The sequence below is a fragment of the Pseudophryne corroboree genome, chromosome 2 (assembly GCF_028390025.1).
Source record: "Pseudophryne corroboree isolate aPseCor3 chromosome 2, aPseCor3.hap2, whole genome shotgun sequence".
Classification (NCBI taxonomy): domain Eukaryota; kingdom Metazoa; phylum Chordata; class Amphibia; order Anura; family Myobatrachidae; genus Pseudophryne; species Pseudophryne corroboree.
In genome coordinates, this window is record NC_086445.1 from 729,073,168 (window position 1) to 729,090,017 (window position 16,850).

At 47.7% G+C, this 16,850-nt stretch overlaps 1 protein-coding gene across 3 annotated transcripts in view; it reads left to right on the forward strand.

Moving 5' to 3' along the window:
• Positions 1-16,850, forward strand: part of MOV10 (Mov10 RNA helicase) — a 439,448-nt gene that overhangs the window by 331,775 nt on the left and 90,823 nt on the right. For all 3 annotated transcript variants that reach the window (XM_063955381.1, XM_063955382.1, XM_063955383.1), the window contains one exon: positions 7,696-7,799. In XM_063955381.1, coding sequence (XP_063811451.1) covers positions 7,696-7,799 — 104 coding nt within the window. The remainder of the gene's footprint in view (positions 1-7,695; positions 7,800-16,850) is intronic.

Below are 16,850 nucleotides of genomic sequence, written 5' to 3' on the forward strand. Positions count from 1 at the left end.
GTGTGTGTAATATATATATATATATATATATATATTATTATTATTATTACATTTTATTTATAAGGCGCCACATGTGTTTCGCAGCGCCGTACAAAGGACAGTACAGGGGACAAAACATTGCATTACAGTAAATAAATAACAGAAATAGAGTACAGGTAACAGAGCACCACACATTCTCAAGACATAACTCAGCTAAGATGTAAGTGTCGAGGGAGTGATCATCGTACTACTGGAGGCTGGTGGCCATAGATGGAGATGAGCCTTTACTAGCAGGATAAAGATGGTCGTTGAGTAGGGAAGAGCTGTGAGTGAAATGTGTTGAGACGAGGGCTTAGATAACAAGAGGAAAGAGGGCCCTGCTCTGAAGAGCTAACAATCTAATGGGGAGGGGCGACAGACAGATGACAAGAGGTGCAGGCAAGTGGGAGGTAGCCTGATGGCAGTATGCAAGCAAAGCTGAGATGTTCACGGCAGGAGGGTGGAGGCGCGGCTTCAGCACTGGGTTATGCATGTATGTATGTGTATATATATATATATATATATATATATATATACACACACAATATATGTAACACTGCTGATGTTAAAGCACAATGTGGCACTTTTTTTAAGGATCACCTAATGCACCATCAGTCAGTCCACAGACAGAATATAGGTTTGGATATGGGCCTACGGTAAGGCTCCATTAAAGTTCAGGTCTCGGCCTTATCCTATCTTCTTCTAAAGGCAGTTGGCTGTGATCCCAGAGGTCCAGACGTTTTTGATGGGGGGCCTTCGTATTCACCCGCGCTTTGTGCCTCCCACGGCTCCGTAGGATCTCAATTTGGTCCTGACCTTTCTCCAATCGGAATTGTTTGAACCATTACTTACTGTAGGGTGTACATGAAGTATTTGACTTGGAAGACTGTGTTATTGGCCTTGGCCTCTGCAAGGCGTGTATCAGAATTGGGTGCCTTATCTGGTGTTCCATGAGGATAGAGCTGAGCTCAGGACTCACCCGCAGTTTTTGCCTAAAGTGGTGTTTGCATTTCACATCAGCCGATAGTGGTTCCCGTGGTGTCTGACACGTCCGTTACGCCGAAGTCCCTGGACATGGTTCGGGCTTTAAAGATTTATGTCAAGAGGACGGCCCGTCACAGGAAATCTAACTCGCTTTTTGTTTTCTATGACTCTACCAAAATTGATTGTCCTGCTTCAAAGCAGTCCATTGCTCGTTGGATCTGTCTGACCATCCAACAGGCTTACTCTTCGGCAGCCTTGCCGCTGCTGAGATCTGTTCAGGCCGACTCCACAAGGTCGGTGGGTTCTTCATGGGCGGCTGCCCGTGGTGTCTCGGCTTTATACTGTAGTTGTGCTGAGCAGCTACTTGGTCTTGTTCAAACACGTTTGTAAAGTTTTTACAAGTTCGATACCTTGGCTTAAGAGGACCTTCAGTTTGGTCACTCGGGTTTGCAGGGGTCTCGGCACTCTCCCACCCAGTCTGGTAGCTTTGGGACTTCCCCATGGCACGAAGACCATCCTAGTATCTCCTAGGACATTAGAGAAAATAGGAATTTTAAACCTACCGGTGATTCCTTTTCTTGTAGTCCGTAGGGGATACTGGGTGGTCGTCTCTGAGCTTTGTTTGTTTTCCTGCAAAAGTTCTTGTGTGTTTACTGTTTTGGTCTACTGTTGCTGTCCCTTGTTTCAAGTTGTGGTTAGCATGGCTATGCACTTATTGTGTTGTGTGCTGGTTTGGTTCTCACCACTTTTTCTGGTCTATTTTCCTTCTCTCAAAGTATGTCCGTCTCCTAGTGCACAGTTTTCCTAGACTGAGTCTGCAGGAGGGGCATAGAGGGGAGGAGCCATCACACGCTGATGAATTTTTAAAGTGCCAGGCTCCAATAGACCCCATCTATACCCCATGGTACTAAGAAAATCCCAGTATCCCCTACGGACTACGAGAAAAGAAATTACCGGTAGGTAGGTAGGTATTAAATTCCTGTTTCTCTGACGTCCTAGTGGATGCTGGGAACTCCGAAAGGACCATGGGGAATAGCGGCTCCGCAGGAGACTGGGCACAAAAGTAAAAGCTTTAGGACTACCTGGTGTGCACTGGCTCCTCCCCCCATGACCCTCCTCCAAGCCTCAGTTAGATTTTTGTGCCCGAACGAGAAGGGTGCACACTAGGTGGCTCTCCTGAGCTGCTTAGTGAAAAAGTTTAAGTATAGGTTTTTTATTTTCAGTGAATCCTGCTGGCAACAGGTTCACTGCACCGAGGGACTAAGGGGAGAAGAAGCGAACTCACCTGCGTGCAGAGTGGATTGGGCTTCTTAGGCTACTGGACATTAGCTCCAGAGGGACGATCACAGGTCCAGCCATGGATGGGTCCCAGAGCCGCGCCGCCGGCCCCCTTACAGAGCCAGAAGACAGAAGAGGTCCGGGAAATCGGCGGCAGAAGACGTCCTGTCTTCAATAAGGTAGCGCACAGCACCGCAGCTGTGCGCCATTGCTCTCAGCACACTTCACACTCCGGTCACTGAGGGTGCAGGGCGCTGGGGGGGGGGGCGCCCTGAGACGCAATAAAAACACCTTAGATGGCAAAAAAATACATCACATATAGCTCCTGGGCTATATGGATGCATTTAACCCCTGCCAGTTTTTCCTTAAAAAAGCGGGAGAAAGGCCGCCGAGAAGGGGGCGGAGCCTATCTCCTCAGCACACTGGCGCCATTTTCCCTCACAGCTCCGTTGGAGAGAAGCTTCCTGACTCTCCCCTGCAGTCCTGCACTACAGAAACAGGGTAAAACAAGAGAGGGGGGGCACTAATTTGGCAGATACATCAATACAGCAGCTATATAAGGGAAAAAGACTTATATAAGGTTATCCCTGTGTGTGTATATATATATATAGCGCTCTGGTGTGTGCTGGCAAACTCTCCCTCTGTCTCCCCAAAGGGCTAGTGGGGTCCTGTCCTCTATCAGAGCATTCCCTGTGTGTGTGCTGTGTGTCGGTACGTTGTGTCGACATGTATGAGGAGGAAAATGGTATGGAGGCGGAGCAATTGCCTGTTATAGTGATGTCACCCCCTAGGGAGTCGACACCTGACTGGATGGTCTTATGGAAGGAATTACGTGATAGCGTCAGCACTTTACAAAAGACTGTTGACGACATGAGACAGCCGGCAAATCAGTTATTACCTGTACAGGCGTCTCAAACACCGTCAGGGGCTCTAAAGCGCCCGTTACCTCAGATGGTCGACACAGACCCAGACACGGACACTGACTCCAGTGTCGACGGTGAGGAAACAAACGTATTTTCCAGTAGGGCCACACGTTACATGATCACGGCAATGAAGGAGGTTTTGAACATTTCTGATACTACAAGTACCACAAAAAAGGGTATTATGTGGGGTGTGAAAAAACTACCCGTAGTTTTTCCTGAATCAGATGAATTAAATGAGGTGTGTGATGAAGCGTGGGTTTCCCCCGATAAAAAACTGCTAATTTCTAAAAAATTATTGGCATTATACCCTTTCCCGCCAGAGGTTAGGGCGCGTTGGGAAACACCCCCTAGGGTAGATAAGGCGCTCACACGCTTATCAAAACAAGTGGCGTTACCGTCTCCTGATACGGCCGCCCTCAAGGAACCAGCTGATAGGAAGCTGGAAAATATCCTAAAAAGTATATACACACATACTGGTATTATACTGCGACCAGCAATCGCCTCAGCCTGGATGTGCAGTGCTGGGGTGGCTTGGTCGGATTCCCTGACTGAAAATATTGATACCCTGGACAGGGACAGTATATTATTGACTATAGAGCATTTAAAGGATGCATTTCTATATATGCGAGATGCACAGAGGGATATTTGCACTCTGGCATCAAGAGTAAGTGCACTGTCCATTTCTGCCAGAAGAGGGTTATGGACGCGACAGTGGTTAGGTGATGCGGATTCCAAACGGCATATGGAAGTATTGCCGTATAAAGGGGAGGAGTTATTTGGGGTCGGTCTATCGGAGCTGGTGGCCACGGCAACGGCTGGGAAATCCACCTTTTTACCCCAGGTCACCTCTCAGCAGAAAAAGACACCGTCTTTTCAGGCTCAGTCCTTTCGTCCCCATAAGGGCAAGCGGGCAAAAGGCCACTCATATCTGCCCCGGGGCAGAGGGAGGGGAAAAAGACTGCAGCAGGCAGCCTCTTTCCAGGAACAGAAGCCCTCCCCCGCTTCTGCCAAGTCCTCAGCATGACGCTGGGGCCTTACAAGTGGACTCAGGCATAGTGGGGGCCCGTCTCAAGAATTTCAGCGCGCAGTGGGCTCACTCGCAAGTGGACCCCTGGATCCTGCAGGTAGTATCTCAGGGGTACAAATTGGAATTCGAGACGTCTCCCCCTCGCCGGTTCCTGAAGTCTGCTTTACCAACGTCTCCCTCCGACAGGGAGGCGGTATTGGAAGCCATTCACAAGCTGTATTCCCAGCAGGTGATAATCAAGGTACCCCTCCTACAACAGGGAAAGGGGTATTATTCCACGCTGTTTGTGGTACCGAAGCCGGACGGCTCGGTGAGACCTATTTTAAATCTGAAATCCTTGAACACTTACATACAAAGGTTCAAATTCAAGATGGAGTCACTCAGAGCAGTGATAGCGAACCTGGAAGAAGGGGGACTATATGGTGTCTCTGGACATCAAGGATGCTTACCTCCATGTCCCAATTTGCCCTTCTCACCAAGGGTACCTCAGGTTTGTGGAACAGAACTGTCACTATCAGTTTCAGACGCTGCCGTTTGGATTGTCCACGGCACCCCGGGTCTTTACCAAGGTAATGGCCGAAATGATGATTCTTCTTCGAAGAAAAGGCGTCTTAATTATCCCTTACTTGGACGATCTCCTGATAAGGGCAAGGTCCAGGGAACAGCTAGAGGTCGGAGTAGCACTATCTCAAGTAGTACTACGACAGCACGGGTGGATTCTAAATATTCCAAAATCGCAGCTGATTCCGACGACACGTCTGCTGTTCCTAGGGATGATTCTGGACACAGTCCAGAAAAAGGTGTTTCTCCCGGAGGAGAAAGCCAGGGAGTTATCCGAGCTAGTCAGGAACCTCCTAAAACCAGGCCAAGTGTCAGTGCATCAATGCACAAGGGTCCTGGGAAAAATGGTGGCTTCTTACGAAGCGATTCCATTCGGCAGATTCCACGCAAGAACTTTTCAGTGGGATCTGCTGGACAAATGGTCCGGATCGCATCTTCAGATGCATCAGCGGATAACCCTGTCTCCAAGGACAAGGGTGTCTCTCCTGTGGTGGTTGCAGAGTGCTCATCTTCTAGAGGGCCGCAGATTCGGCATTCAGGACTGGGTCCTGGTGACCACGGATGCCAGCCTGAGAGGCTGGGGAGCAGTCACACAGGGAAGAAATTTCCAGGGCTTGTGGTCAAGCATGGAAACGTCATTTCACATAAATATCCTGGAACTAAGGGCCATTTACAATGCCCTAAGTCAAGCAAGGCCTCTGCTTCAGGGTCAGCCGGTGTTGATCCAGTCGGACAACATCACGGCAGTCGCCCACGTAAACAGACAGGGCGGCACAAGAAGCAGGAGGGCAATGACGGAAGTTGCAAGGATTCTTCGCTGGGCGGAAAATCATGTGATAGCACTGTCAGCAGTGTTCATTCCGGGAGTGGACAACTGGGAAGCAGACTTCCTCAGCAGACACGACCTCCACCCGGGGGAGTGGGGACTTCACCCAGAAGTCTTCCACATGATTGTGAACCGTTGGGAAAAACCAAAGGTGGACATGATGGCGTCCCGCCTCAACAAAAAACTAGACAGATATTGCGCCAGGTCAAGGGACCCTCAGGCAATAGCTGTGGACGCTCTGGTAACACCGTGGGTGTACCAGTCAGTGTATGTGTTCCCTCCTCTGCCTCTCATACCCAAGGTACTGAGAATCATAAGAAGGAGAGGAGTAAGGACTATACTCGTGGCTCCGGATTGGCCAAGAAGGACTTGGTACCCGGAACTTCAAGAGATGCTCACGGAGGACCCGTGGCCTCTACCTCTAAGAAAGGACCTGCTCCAGCAGGGACCCTGTCTGTTCCAAGACTTACCGTGGCTGCGTTTGACGGCATGGCGGTTGAACGCCGGATCCTGAAGGAAAAAGGCATTCCGGATGAAGTCATCCCTACCCTGATCAAAGCCAGGAAGGATGTAACTGTGCAACATTATCACCGTATTTGGCGTAAATATGTTGCGTGGTGTGAGGCCAGGAAGGCCCCTACAGAGGAATTTCAACTGGGTCGTTTCCTGCATTTCCTGCAAACAGGACTGTCTATGGGCCTAAAATTAGGGTCCATTAAGGTTCAAATTTCGGCCCTGTCGATTTTCTTCCAGAAAGAACTAGCTTCAGTTCCTGAAGTTCAGACGTTTGTCAAGGGGGTACTGCATATACAGCCTCCTTTTGTGCCTCCAGTGGCACCTTGGGATCTCAATGTAGTTTTGGGGTTCCTAAAATCACATTGGTTTGAACCACTCACCACTGTGGACTTAAAATATCTCACATGGAAAGTGGTAATGCTGTTAGCCCTGGCTTCAGCCAGGCGTGTCTCAGAATTGGCGGCTTTATCCTATAAAAGCCCTTACCTAATTTTTCATACGGACAGGGCAGAATTGAGGACTCGTCCTCAATTTCTCCCTAAGGTGGTTTCAGCGTTTCACTTAAACCAGCCTATTGTGGTACCTGCGGCTACTAGGGACTTAGAGGATTCCAAGTTGCTGGACGTAGTCAGGGCCCTGAAAATATATGTTTCCAGGACGGCTGGAGTCAGAAAATCTGACTCGCTGTTTATCCTGTATGCACCCAACAAGCTGGGTGCTCCTGCTTCTAAGCAGACTATTGCTCGTTGGATTTGTAGTACAATTCAGCTTGCACATTCTGTGGCAGGCCTGCCACAGCCAAAATCTGTAAAAGCCCATTCCACAAGGAAAGTGGGCTCATCTTGGGCGGCTGCCTGAGGGGTCTCTGCTTTACAACTTTGCCGAGCAGCTACTTGGTCAGGGGCAAACACGTTTGCTAAATTCTACAAATTTGATACCCTGGCTGAGGAGGACCTGGAGTTCTCTCATTCGGTGCTGCAGAGTCATCCGCACTCTCCCGCCCGTTTGGGAGCTTTGGTATAATCCCCATGGTCCTTTCGGAGTTCCCAGCATCCACTAGGACGTCAGAGAAAATAAGAATTTACTTACCGATAATTCTATTTCTCATAGTCCGTAGTGGATGCTGGGCGCCCATCCCAAGTGCGGATTGTCTGCAATACTTGTACATAGTTATTGTTACAAAAATCGGGTTATTATTGTTGTGAGCCATCTTTTCAGAGGCTCCTCTGTTATCATGCTGTTAACTGGGTTCAGATCACAAGTTGTACGGTGTGATTGGTGTGGCTGGTATGAGTCTTACCCGGGATTCAAAATCCTTCCTTATTGTGTACGCTCGTCCGGGCACAGTATCCTAACTGAGGCTTGGAGGAGGGTCATGGGGGGAGGAGCCAGTGCACACCAGGTAGTCCTAAAGCTTTTACTTTTGTGCCCAGTCTCCTGCGGAGCCGCTATTCCCCATGGTCCTTTCGGAGTTCCCAGCATCCACTACGGACTATGAGAAATAGAATTATCGGTAAGTAAATTCTTATTTATTTTTTTTGTTTTGTTTTTTTATTCCATAGCCTTGCTGTAACTGGAACAGCAGAACAGGGGAGTATGAATACCCAAATAAAGATGGGCTGAGCCAGTATCGTGTGATCATCACTACTCTTGTTACGGCTGGCAGGTGAGGCATTTGATTTTTGTGTTTTTTCTTTCAAACCACACAGGATGTGGGTGTAAACAAAGCATAATGATCCATGTACAGATAGAGCCTCCCTTATCTTTGCCGTTTCTCCACCTAAACTGAGGTTTAGTCGCACCTAGGCAATAGTTTAGGTTGCTGAGTTTATGCACAGACAGGCGCATTGAGGCACTACTACATACTCAGCATGCAATACACATCTCCACCACTGGGTGGCTAATGCTCCACTAATCCAGTACTTTAGAGCAAATAGCGGCGGATTGATGTACAAGCTCTGACGTAAAAGTATGTACCGTGTTCTGCAATATGATTTGTCCAAGTCGTGTAATGGCATACACAAACACCAATAGGGGAGGGATCACTGCTTACAGTACATTTACACATGAGCTTGTCTATTTATCATGTGGTGTCATGCCCGAGTGGTAAAGTATGCCGCTTCCCATGCTAAGAGTCCCGGGTTTGATTCCCACAGTTCCAGTGCATGTTTTTTTTTCCCTGACACTTTATCAGTTTTCTGTTATGTAAGCCCTCGGCTATGGAGCCAGCAACGGCATCAGTTTTGCAAGAGCCAGGGCAATGCTGAGGGAACGTCTCAATACCCTAGTTATATTACACAGGAACAATAGGGATAAGTGAGCACTGTGCACATTATGATAAATCAGACTCAATTGCATAGCAAGTTGACAAAGTGGCTGCCGTCCATGACCCTGTGCCTCTTGGAAGCCCTCAGCTATGGAGCCAGCGACTGCATCAGTTTTGTAAGAGTCAGGGCAATGCTGAAGGTGCGTCTCAATACCCTAGCTAAAATACACAGTGGCAATAGGTCCTGTAGACATAATAAATATAGTGTATCCTGACACAACGAACTGTTTGAGCAACACAGCACTGTATTGTAGTTCAACGTTAGAGAATCTGTGTTGTACTGTATGAGAAGGGATCACTGCTACCATTTACACAAGAAATCGTGTCTCTATCTGATTTTCATTTATATACAGTACTGTGTTATACATTTATTGTAACCTGACCTTCCTCCCTGTCTATGAAATGAGCAGGCTCCCGGGGAGAAGTGGGATGGGGATGGGGGAAGGTGGTGACTAAATACCGTGTTCTGCAGTATGAGCATCCAAGTCTCGTCACAGCATTCATATATTTTATTCATAACATTCATATATTTAAGAACCTTGCATTCAGTAGAATTATGCACACAGGAAAAGACCTGTTTCCATAACTAACAGTCGGGGCGTCTGACATGCAAATCCGTAGCACAGTGTACTGTTTAATGTACATTCACTCTGGCCCTCTCTAGTCCTTTCCCCCAACCAAAGCGACTGTAGTATCTTCATTTACATAGTAGCCTTTCATTTGCATACAGTACTATGTTGCTAATTTATTGACTGTAAACTAGCCTCTTTTGTCTGAAAACATCAGTCTCTCAGGGGAGGGGGAAGGGTGTGTGTGTGTGTGTGTGTGTGTGTGGGGGGGGGGGGTTAACCAGCGGAGTTCAGAGACGTCGACAATATTAATGCTCTGTCAGGACCCAAAAAAAGAAACCAATAAATAAAAATAGTGTGTACAGACTCAAACGAATGTGTTAAAACAGTGGTCCATTGACATTCGGTTTATGTGAGCTATTAAATTCAATTAAAATGGGCTTTAAGCTTAATATATCCGGTTCTGGGGGTCCAATCGGCTCAGAACTGTGTTGGTATGAAAGGGGACATGATTAGCTACCAGAAGATATCAACCCCAAGTTTCTGTGACCCCCACAAGGCTAACGGCAAGCGTCGGAATCCATGGTGGGTCTGAATTAACGGGCCTGTTGTAGTCTATGGGAAAATGGGTCCACTTTGCGTCCTGATATCTCCGATTCTAAGTGTCCCAGAGACTCGAGACCAGTACCATACAAAAGAGGAGACTCTTGGCTTTCGGGGCAGACCAACCACTAGTTTATGTGAAATGGCAAGAAACCGTGTGTCGGGTCCCCTCCAGTTGTCCACCCAGCTTGCACGGGATGCAGGGTTTCTGGCTAGATAGAAAATACTGTACAGAGATGCTAAGCACTGTGTTTTGGTATCCAGGAACTTAGGGAGGAGCTTTTATCTCTCCCCATTATACTTAGAAAGATAACACTTGCCGCTGTAGCCTTTACAGCAGAGTACGTTTTTATGAATTTCATTAAAGAGGTTTGCGAAATATAGTGCAAGTGAAAAAAAAAATATTATAAGTGAACAAATAAATAAATTGTGAATTAAAATGCTGTACCACTGTTGTCACTGCTGTCACGCTATTCCAAGTGTTTCAAATAATATAACAATCACTTGCTGCGCTGAGCTCCTTAAATTATTCGTTACATTTGTATCAATAGGAGTTGGTTGTAGCTATTACAAATGCGAAGTCTAAATTTGGCTTAGTTTTATTGGACAGGTTTCACATACCGTATAATTATATTACTCAGTGCTGGCAGTGTGCGCATCACTGCTCGATCATGCACATCTGATAGTTTAGGTGTGAGACCAATTATTTGTGAGTAAAAGATATAACCATTTCTCTATCGTCCTAGTGGATGCTGGGGTTCCTGAAAGGACCATGGGGAATAGCGGCTCCGCAGGAGACAGGGCACAAAAAGTAAAGCTTTTCCAGATCAGGTGGTGTGCACTGGCTCCTCCCCCTATGACCCTCCTCCAGACTCCAGTTAGATTTTTGTGCCCGGCCGAGAAGGGTGCAATCTAGGTGGCTCTCCTAAAGAGCTGCTTAGAAAAAGTTTAGCTAGGTTTTTTATTTTACAGTGATTCCTAAAAGCTGGCAACAGGATCACTGCAGCGAGGGACTGAGGGGAGAAGGAGTCAACTCACCTGCGTGCAGGATGGATTGGCTTCTTGGCTACTGGACATCAAGCTCCAGAGGGACGATCACAGGTACAGCCTGGATGGTCACCGGAGCCGCGCCGCCGGCCCCCTTGCAGATGCTGAAGTCAGAAGAGGTCCAGAATCGGCGGCTGAAGACTCCTGCAGTCTTCTAAAGGTAGCGCACAGCACTGCAGCTGTGCGCCATTTTCCTCTCAGCACACTTCACACGGCAGTCACTGAGGGTGCAGGGCGCTGGGAGGGGGGCGCCCTGGGAGGCAAATGAATACCTATAAAGGCTAAAAATACCTCACATATAGCCCCTAGAGGCTATATGGAGATATTTAACCCCTGCCTGATTTCTCTAAATAGCGGGAGACGAGCCCGCCAGAAAAGGGGCGGGGCCTATCTCCTCAGCACACGGCGCCATTTCCTCTCACAGCTCCGCTGGTCAGGACGGCTCCCAAGTCTCTCCCCTGCACTGCACTACAGAAACAGGGTAAAACAGAGAGGGGGGGGCAAATTTATGGCGATATTTTGATATAACAAAGCAGCTATAAGGGAGCACTTATTATAAGGCTATCCCTGATATATATATAGCGCTTTTGGTGTGTGCTGGCAAACTCTCCCTCTGTCTCCCCAAAGGGCTAGTGGGTCCTGTCTTCGTTAGGAGCATTCCCTGTGTGTCTGCTGTGTGTCGGTACGTGTGTGTCGACATGTATGAGGACGATATTGGTGTGGAGGCGGAGCAATTGCCAAATATGAGGATGTCACCCCCTAGGGAGTCGACACCAGAATGGATGCCTTTATTTATGGAACTACGGGATAGTGTCAACACGCTAAAGCAGTCGTTTGACGACATGAGGCGGCCGGACAATCAATTAGTGCCTGTCCAGGCGACTCAAACACCGTCAGGGGCTGTGAAACGCCCTTTGCCTCAGTCGGTCGACACAGACCCAGACACAGGCACTGACTCCAGTGGTGACGGTGACGATTCAACCGTATTTTCCAGTAGGGCCACACGTTATATGATTTTGGCAATGAAGGAGGCGTTACATTTAGCTGATACTACAGGTACCACTAAACAGGGTATTATGTGGGGTATGAAAAAACTACCTATAGTTTTTCCTGAATCAGAAGAGACGTGTGTAATGAAGCGTGGGTTGCCCCTGATAAAAAGCTGATAATTTCAAAGAAATTATTGGCATTATACCCTTTCCCGCCAGAGGTTAGGGAGCGCTGGGAAACACCTCCTAGGGTGGACAAGGCGCTAACACGCTTATCTAAACAAGTGGCGTTACCCTCTCCTGAGACGGCCGCACTTAAAGATCCATCAGATAGGAGGATGGAAAATATCCAAAAAAGTATATACACACATGCAGGTGTTATACTACGACCAGCTGTAGCGACTGCCTGGATGGGCAGTGCTGGGGTAGTTTGGTCAGAGTCCCTGATTGAAAATATTGATACCCTGGACAGGGACAATATTTTACTGTCGTTAGAACAAATAAAGGATGCATTTCTTTATATGCGTGATGCACAGAGGGATATCTGCACACTGGCATCACGGGTAAGTGCTATGTCCATTTCGGCCAGAAGAGCTTTATGGACGCGACAGTGGACAGGCGATGCGGATTCAAAACGGCATATGGAAGTTTTGCCGTATAAAGGGGAGGAGTTATTTGGAGTCGGTCTATCAGATTTGGTGGCCACGGCTACAGCCGGGAAATCCACCTTTCTACCTCAAGTCACTCCCCAACAGAAAAAGGCACCGACTTTTCAACCGCAGCCCTTTCGTTCCTTTAAAAATAAGAGAGCAAAGGGCTATTCATATCTGCCACGAGGCAGAGGTCGAGGGAAGAGACAGCAACACGCAGCTCCTTCCCAGGAACAGAAGCCCTCCCCGGCTTCTACAAAAGCCTCAGCATGACGCTGGGGCTTCTCAAGCGGACTCGGGGACGGTGGGCGGTCGTCTCAAAAATTACAGCGCGCAGTGGGCTCACTCGCAGGTAGATCCCTGGATCCTGCAGATAATATCTCAAGGGTACAGGTTGGAATTAGAGACAGATCCACCTCGCCGTTTCCTGAAGTCTGCTTTACCAACGTCCCCCTCCGAAAGGGAGACGGTTTTGGAAGCCATTCACAAGCTGTACTCTCAGCAGGTGATAGTCAAGGTACCTCTTCTACAACAAGGGAAGGGGTATTATTCCACTCTTTTTGTGGTACCGAAGCCGGATGGCTCGGTAAGGCCTATTCTAAATCTGAAGTCCTTGAACCTGTACATAAAGAAGTTCAAGTTCAAGATGGAGTCACTCAGAGCAGTGATAGCGAACCTGGAAGAGGGGGACTTTATGGTATCCTTGGACATCAAGGATGCGTATCTCCACGTTCCAATTTACCCCTCACACCAGGGGTACCTCAGGTTCGTTGTACAAAACTGTCACTATCAGTTTCAGACGCTGCCGTTCGGATTGTCCACGGCACCTCGGATCTTTACAAAGGTAATGGCCGAGATGATGATTCTTCTTCGAAGAAAAGGCATATTAATTATCCCATACTTGGACGATCTCCTAATAAGGGCGAGGTCCAGAGAACAGCTAGAGATGGGATTAGCACTGTCTCAAGAAGTGCTAAAACAGCACGGGTGGATTCTGAATATTCCAAAATCCCAGTTAATGCCGACAACTCGTCTGCTGTTCCTAGGGATGATTCTGGACACTGTTCAGAAAAAGTTTTTTCTCCCGGAGGAAAAAGCCAAGGAGTTATCCGAGCTTGTCAGGAACCTCCTAAAACCAGGAAAGGTGTCTGTACATCAATGCACAAGAGTCCTGGGAAAAATGGTGGCTTCTTACGAAGCAATTCCATTCGGCAGATTCCACGCAAGAATTTTCCAAAGGGATCTGTTGGACAAATGGTCAGGGTCGCATCTTCAGATGCACCTACGGATAACCCTGTCTCCAAGGACAAGGGTGTCTCTTCTGTGGTGGTTACAGAGTCCTCATCTATTGGAGGGCCGCAGATTCGGCATACAGGATTGGATCCTGGTGACCACGGACGCCAGCCTGAGAGGCTGGGGAGCAGTCACACAAGGAAGAAACTTCCAGGGAGTATGGACGAGTCTGGAAACGTCTCTTCACATAAACATTCTGGAACTAAGAGCAATATACAATGCTCTAAGCCAGGCAGAACCTCTGCTTCAGGGAAAACCGGTGTTGATCCAGTCGGACAACATCACGGCAGTCGCCCATGTGAACAGACAGGGCGGCACAAGAAGCAGGAGTGCAATGGCAGAAGCTGCAAGGATTCTTCGCTGGGCAGAGAATCATGTGATAGCACTGTCAGCAGTGTTCATCCCGGGAGTGGACAACTGGGAAGCAGACTTCCTCAGCAGACACGATCTTCACCCGGGAGAGTGGGGACTTCATCCAGAAGTCTTCCACATGCTGGTAACCCGTTGGGAAAGACCAATGGTGGACATGATGGCGTCTCGCCTCAACAAAAAACTGGACAGGTATTGCGCCAGGTCAAGAGATCCGCAGGCAATAGCTGTGGACGCGCTGGTAACGCCTTGGGTGTACCAGTCGGTGTATGTGTTTCCTCCTCTGCCTCTCATACCAAAAGTATTGAGAATTATACGGCAAAGAGGCGTAAGAACGATACTAGTGGTTCCGGATTGGCCAAGAAGGACTTGGTACCCGGAACTTCAAGAGATGATCACGGAAGATCCGTGGCCTCTACCTCTAAGGAGGGACTTGCTTCAGCAGGGTCCCTGTCTGTTTCAAGACTTACCGCGGCTGCGTTTGACGGCATGGCGGTTGAACGCCGGATCCTAAAGGAAAAAGGCATGCCGGAAGAAGTCATTCCTACTTTGATTAAAGCAAGGAAGGAAGTAACCGTGCAACATTATCACCGAATTTGGCGAAAATATGTTGCGTGGTGCGAAGATCGGAGTGCTCCGATGGAGGAATTTCAACTGGGTCGATTCCTACATTTCCTGCAATCAGGATTGTCTATGGGTCTCAAATTGGGATCTATTAAGGTTCAAATTTCGGCCCTGTCGATTTTCTTTCAAAAAAAAAAAAAAAAAAAAAATTGGCTTCAGTCCCTGAAGTCCAGACCTTTGTTAAGGGAGTGCTGCATATACAGCCTCCTGTGGTGCCTCCAGTGGCACCGTGGGATCTCAGTGTGGTTTTGGACTTTCTAAAATCTCATTGGTTTGAACCACTAAATAAGGTGGATTTGAAATATCTCACTTGGAAAGTGACCATGCTTCTAGCCCTGGCTTCTGCCAGGAGAGTATCAGAATTGGCAGCTTTATCTTACAAAAGCCCATATCTGATTTTCCATTCGGACAGGGCAGAACTGCGGACTCGTCCGCATTTTCTCCCTAAGGTGGTGTCAGCATTTCATCTGAACCAGCCTATTGTAGTGCCTGCGGCTACAAGTGACTTGGAGGACTCCAAGTTACTGGACGTTGTCAGAGCATTAAAAATATATATTGCAAGGACAGCTGGAGTCAGAAAATCTGACTCGTTGTTTATATTGTATGCACCCAACAAGATGGGTGCTCCTGCGTCTAAGCAGACGATTGCTCGTTGGATCTGTAGCACAATCCAACTTGCACATTCTGTGGCAGGCCTGCCACAGCCTAAATCTGTAAAGGCCCACTCCACAAGGAAGGTGGGCTCATCTTGGGCGGCTGCCCGAGGGGTCTCGGCATTACAACTTTGCCGAGCAGCTACGTGGTCAGGGGAGTACACGTTTGTAAAATTTTACAAATTTGATACTCTGGCTAAGGAGGACCTGGAGTTCTCTCATTCGGTGCTGCAGAGTCATCCGCACTCTCCCGCCCGTTTGGGAGCTTTGGTATAATCCCCATGGTCCTTTCAGGAACCCCAGCATCCACTAGGACGATAGAGAAAATAAGATTTTACTTACCGATAAATCTATTTCTCGGAGTCCGTAGTGGATGCTGGGCGCCCATCCCAAGTGCGGATTATCTGCATAAATTGTACATAGTTATTGTTAACTAATTCGGGTTATTGTTGAAGGAAGCCATCTTTCAGAGGCTCCGCTGTTATCATACTGTTAACTGGGTTTAGATCACAGGTTGTACGGTGTGATTGGTGTGGCTGGTATGAGTCTTACCCGGGATTCAAAATCCTCCCTTATTGTGTACGCTCGTCCGGGCACAGTACCTAACTGGAGTCTGGAGGAGGGTCATAGGGGGAGGAGCCAGTGCACACCACCTGATCTGGAAAAGCTTTACTTTTTGTGCCCTGTCTCCTGCGGAGCCGCTATTCCCCATGGTCCTTTCAGGAACCCCAGCATCCACTACGGACTCCGAGAAATAGATTTATCGGTAAGTAAAATCTTATTTTAAGTGCACTAAACTTTGAAACCTCTCATTTCTCTGACATGCATCACTGTTATTCCAGATAAACAAATGGTTGGATGGTATGCAGTGATTGCACTGATTGATATATTGCAATCCTGATTGGTTATTGTCAATAACTATTACAATATTGATTAATATCTAGTCACTACTAATAAACATAATCAGAGAACACAGTGTCTTATTTGTGTCAGTGGGTTCGTGTTTAAGTGCAATTTTTTTATTAACCGTTCATAATAAAGGGTAATCTGACATGGCTGGTCTCAATAATTATATTGTCCCCGTATTTTTGGTGATAATACCCAAATTACAGTTATTACATTAGTATATGTTGGGATTCCTATCTCCTATAAACAGTATGTGTTTTCAAGGTAGTCTCACACACCTACCCATTAAAGCACAGATAGTCCCATCAATAAGAGCGGCAGCGTGCAGGGTTCCTTTTTCCAGCCAATACTGCTGTTGGTAATTAACTTGTTAACATGTACCTGGACCCAAACACTACTGTCTGCTGTATCTACAGTATATATAATTAGGGATTGTTAGTCACCAATGTTTAATGGGGTGTTCTGACCCTTTGGTTACCACCCGTCAGTATCCCCCTTACAGCGCGTCTCAGCTCTATCACGCTGATTGCGACTATATATGAGCTACATGCTGTTAGGTGCCAGCTGCCTCTCAAATAAAGCTAACCCTGGCTGTGATGTCTGGCTGCAGTCACAATGGAGCGTGTCTCAGCGCTATTGCGCTAGCCACATTCCAGGGCTGCACACCCGTAGTAGAGCTTTTATCTCT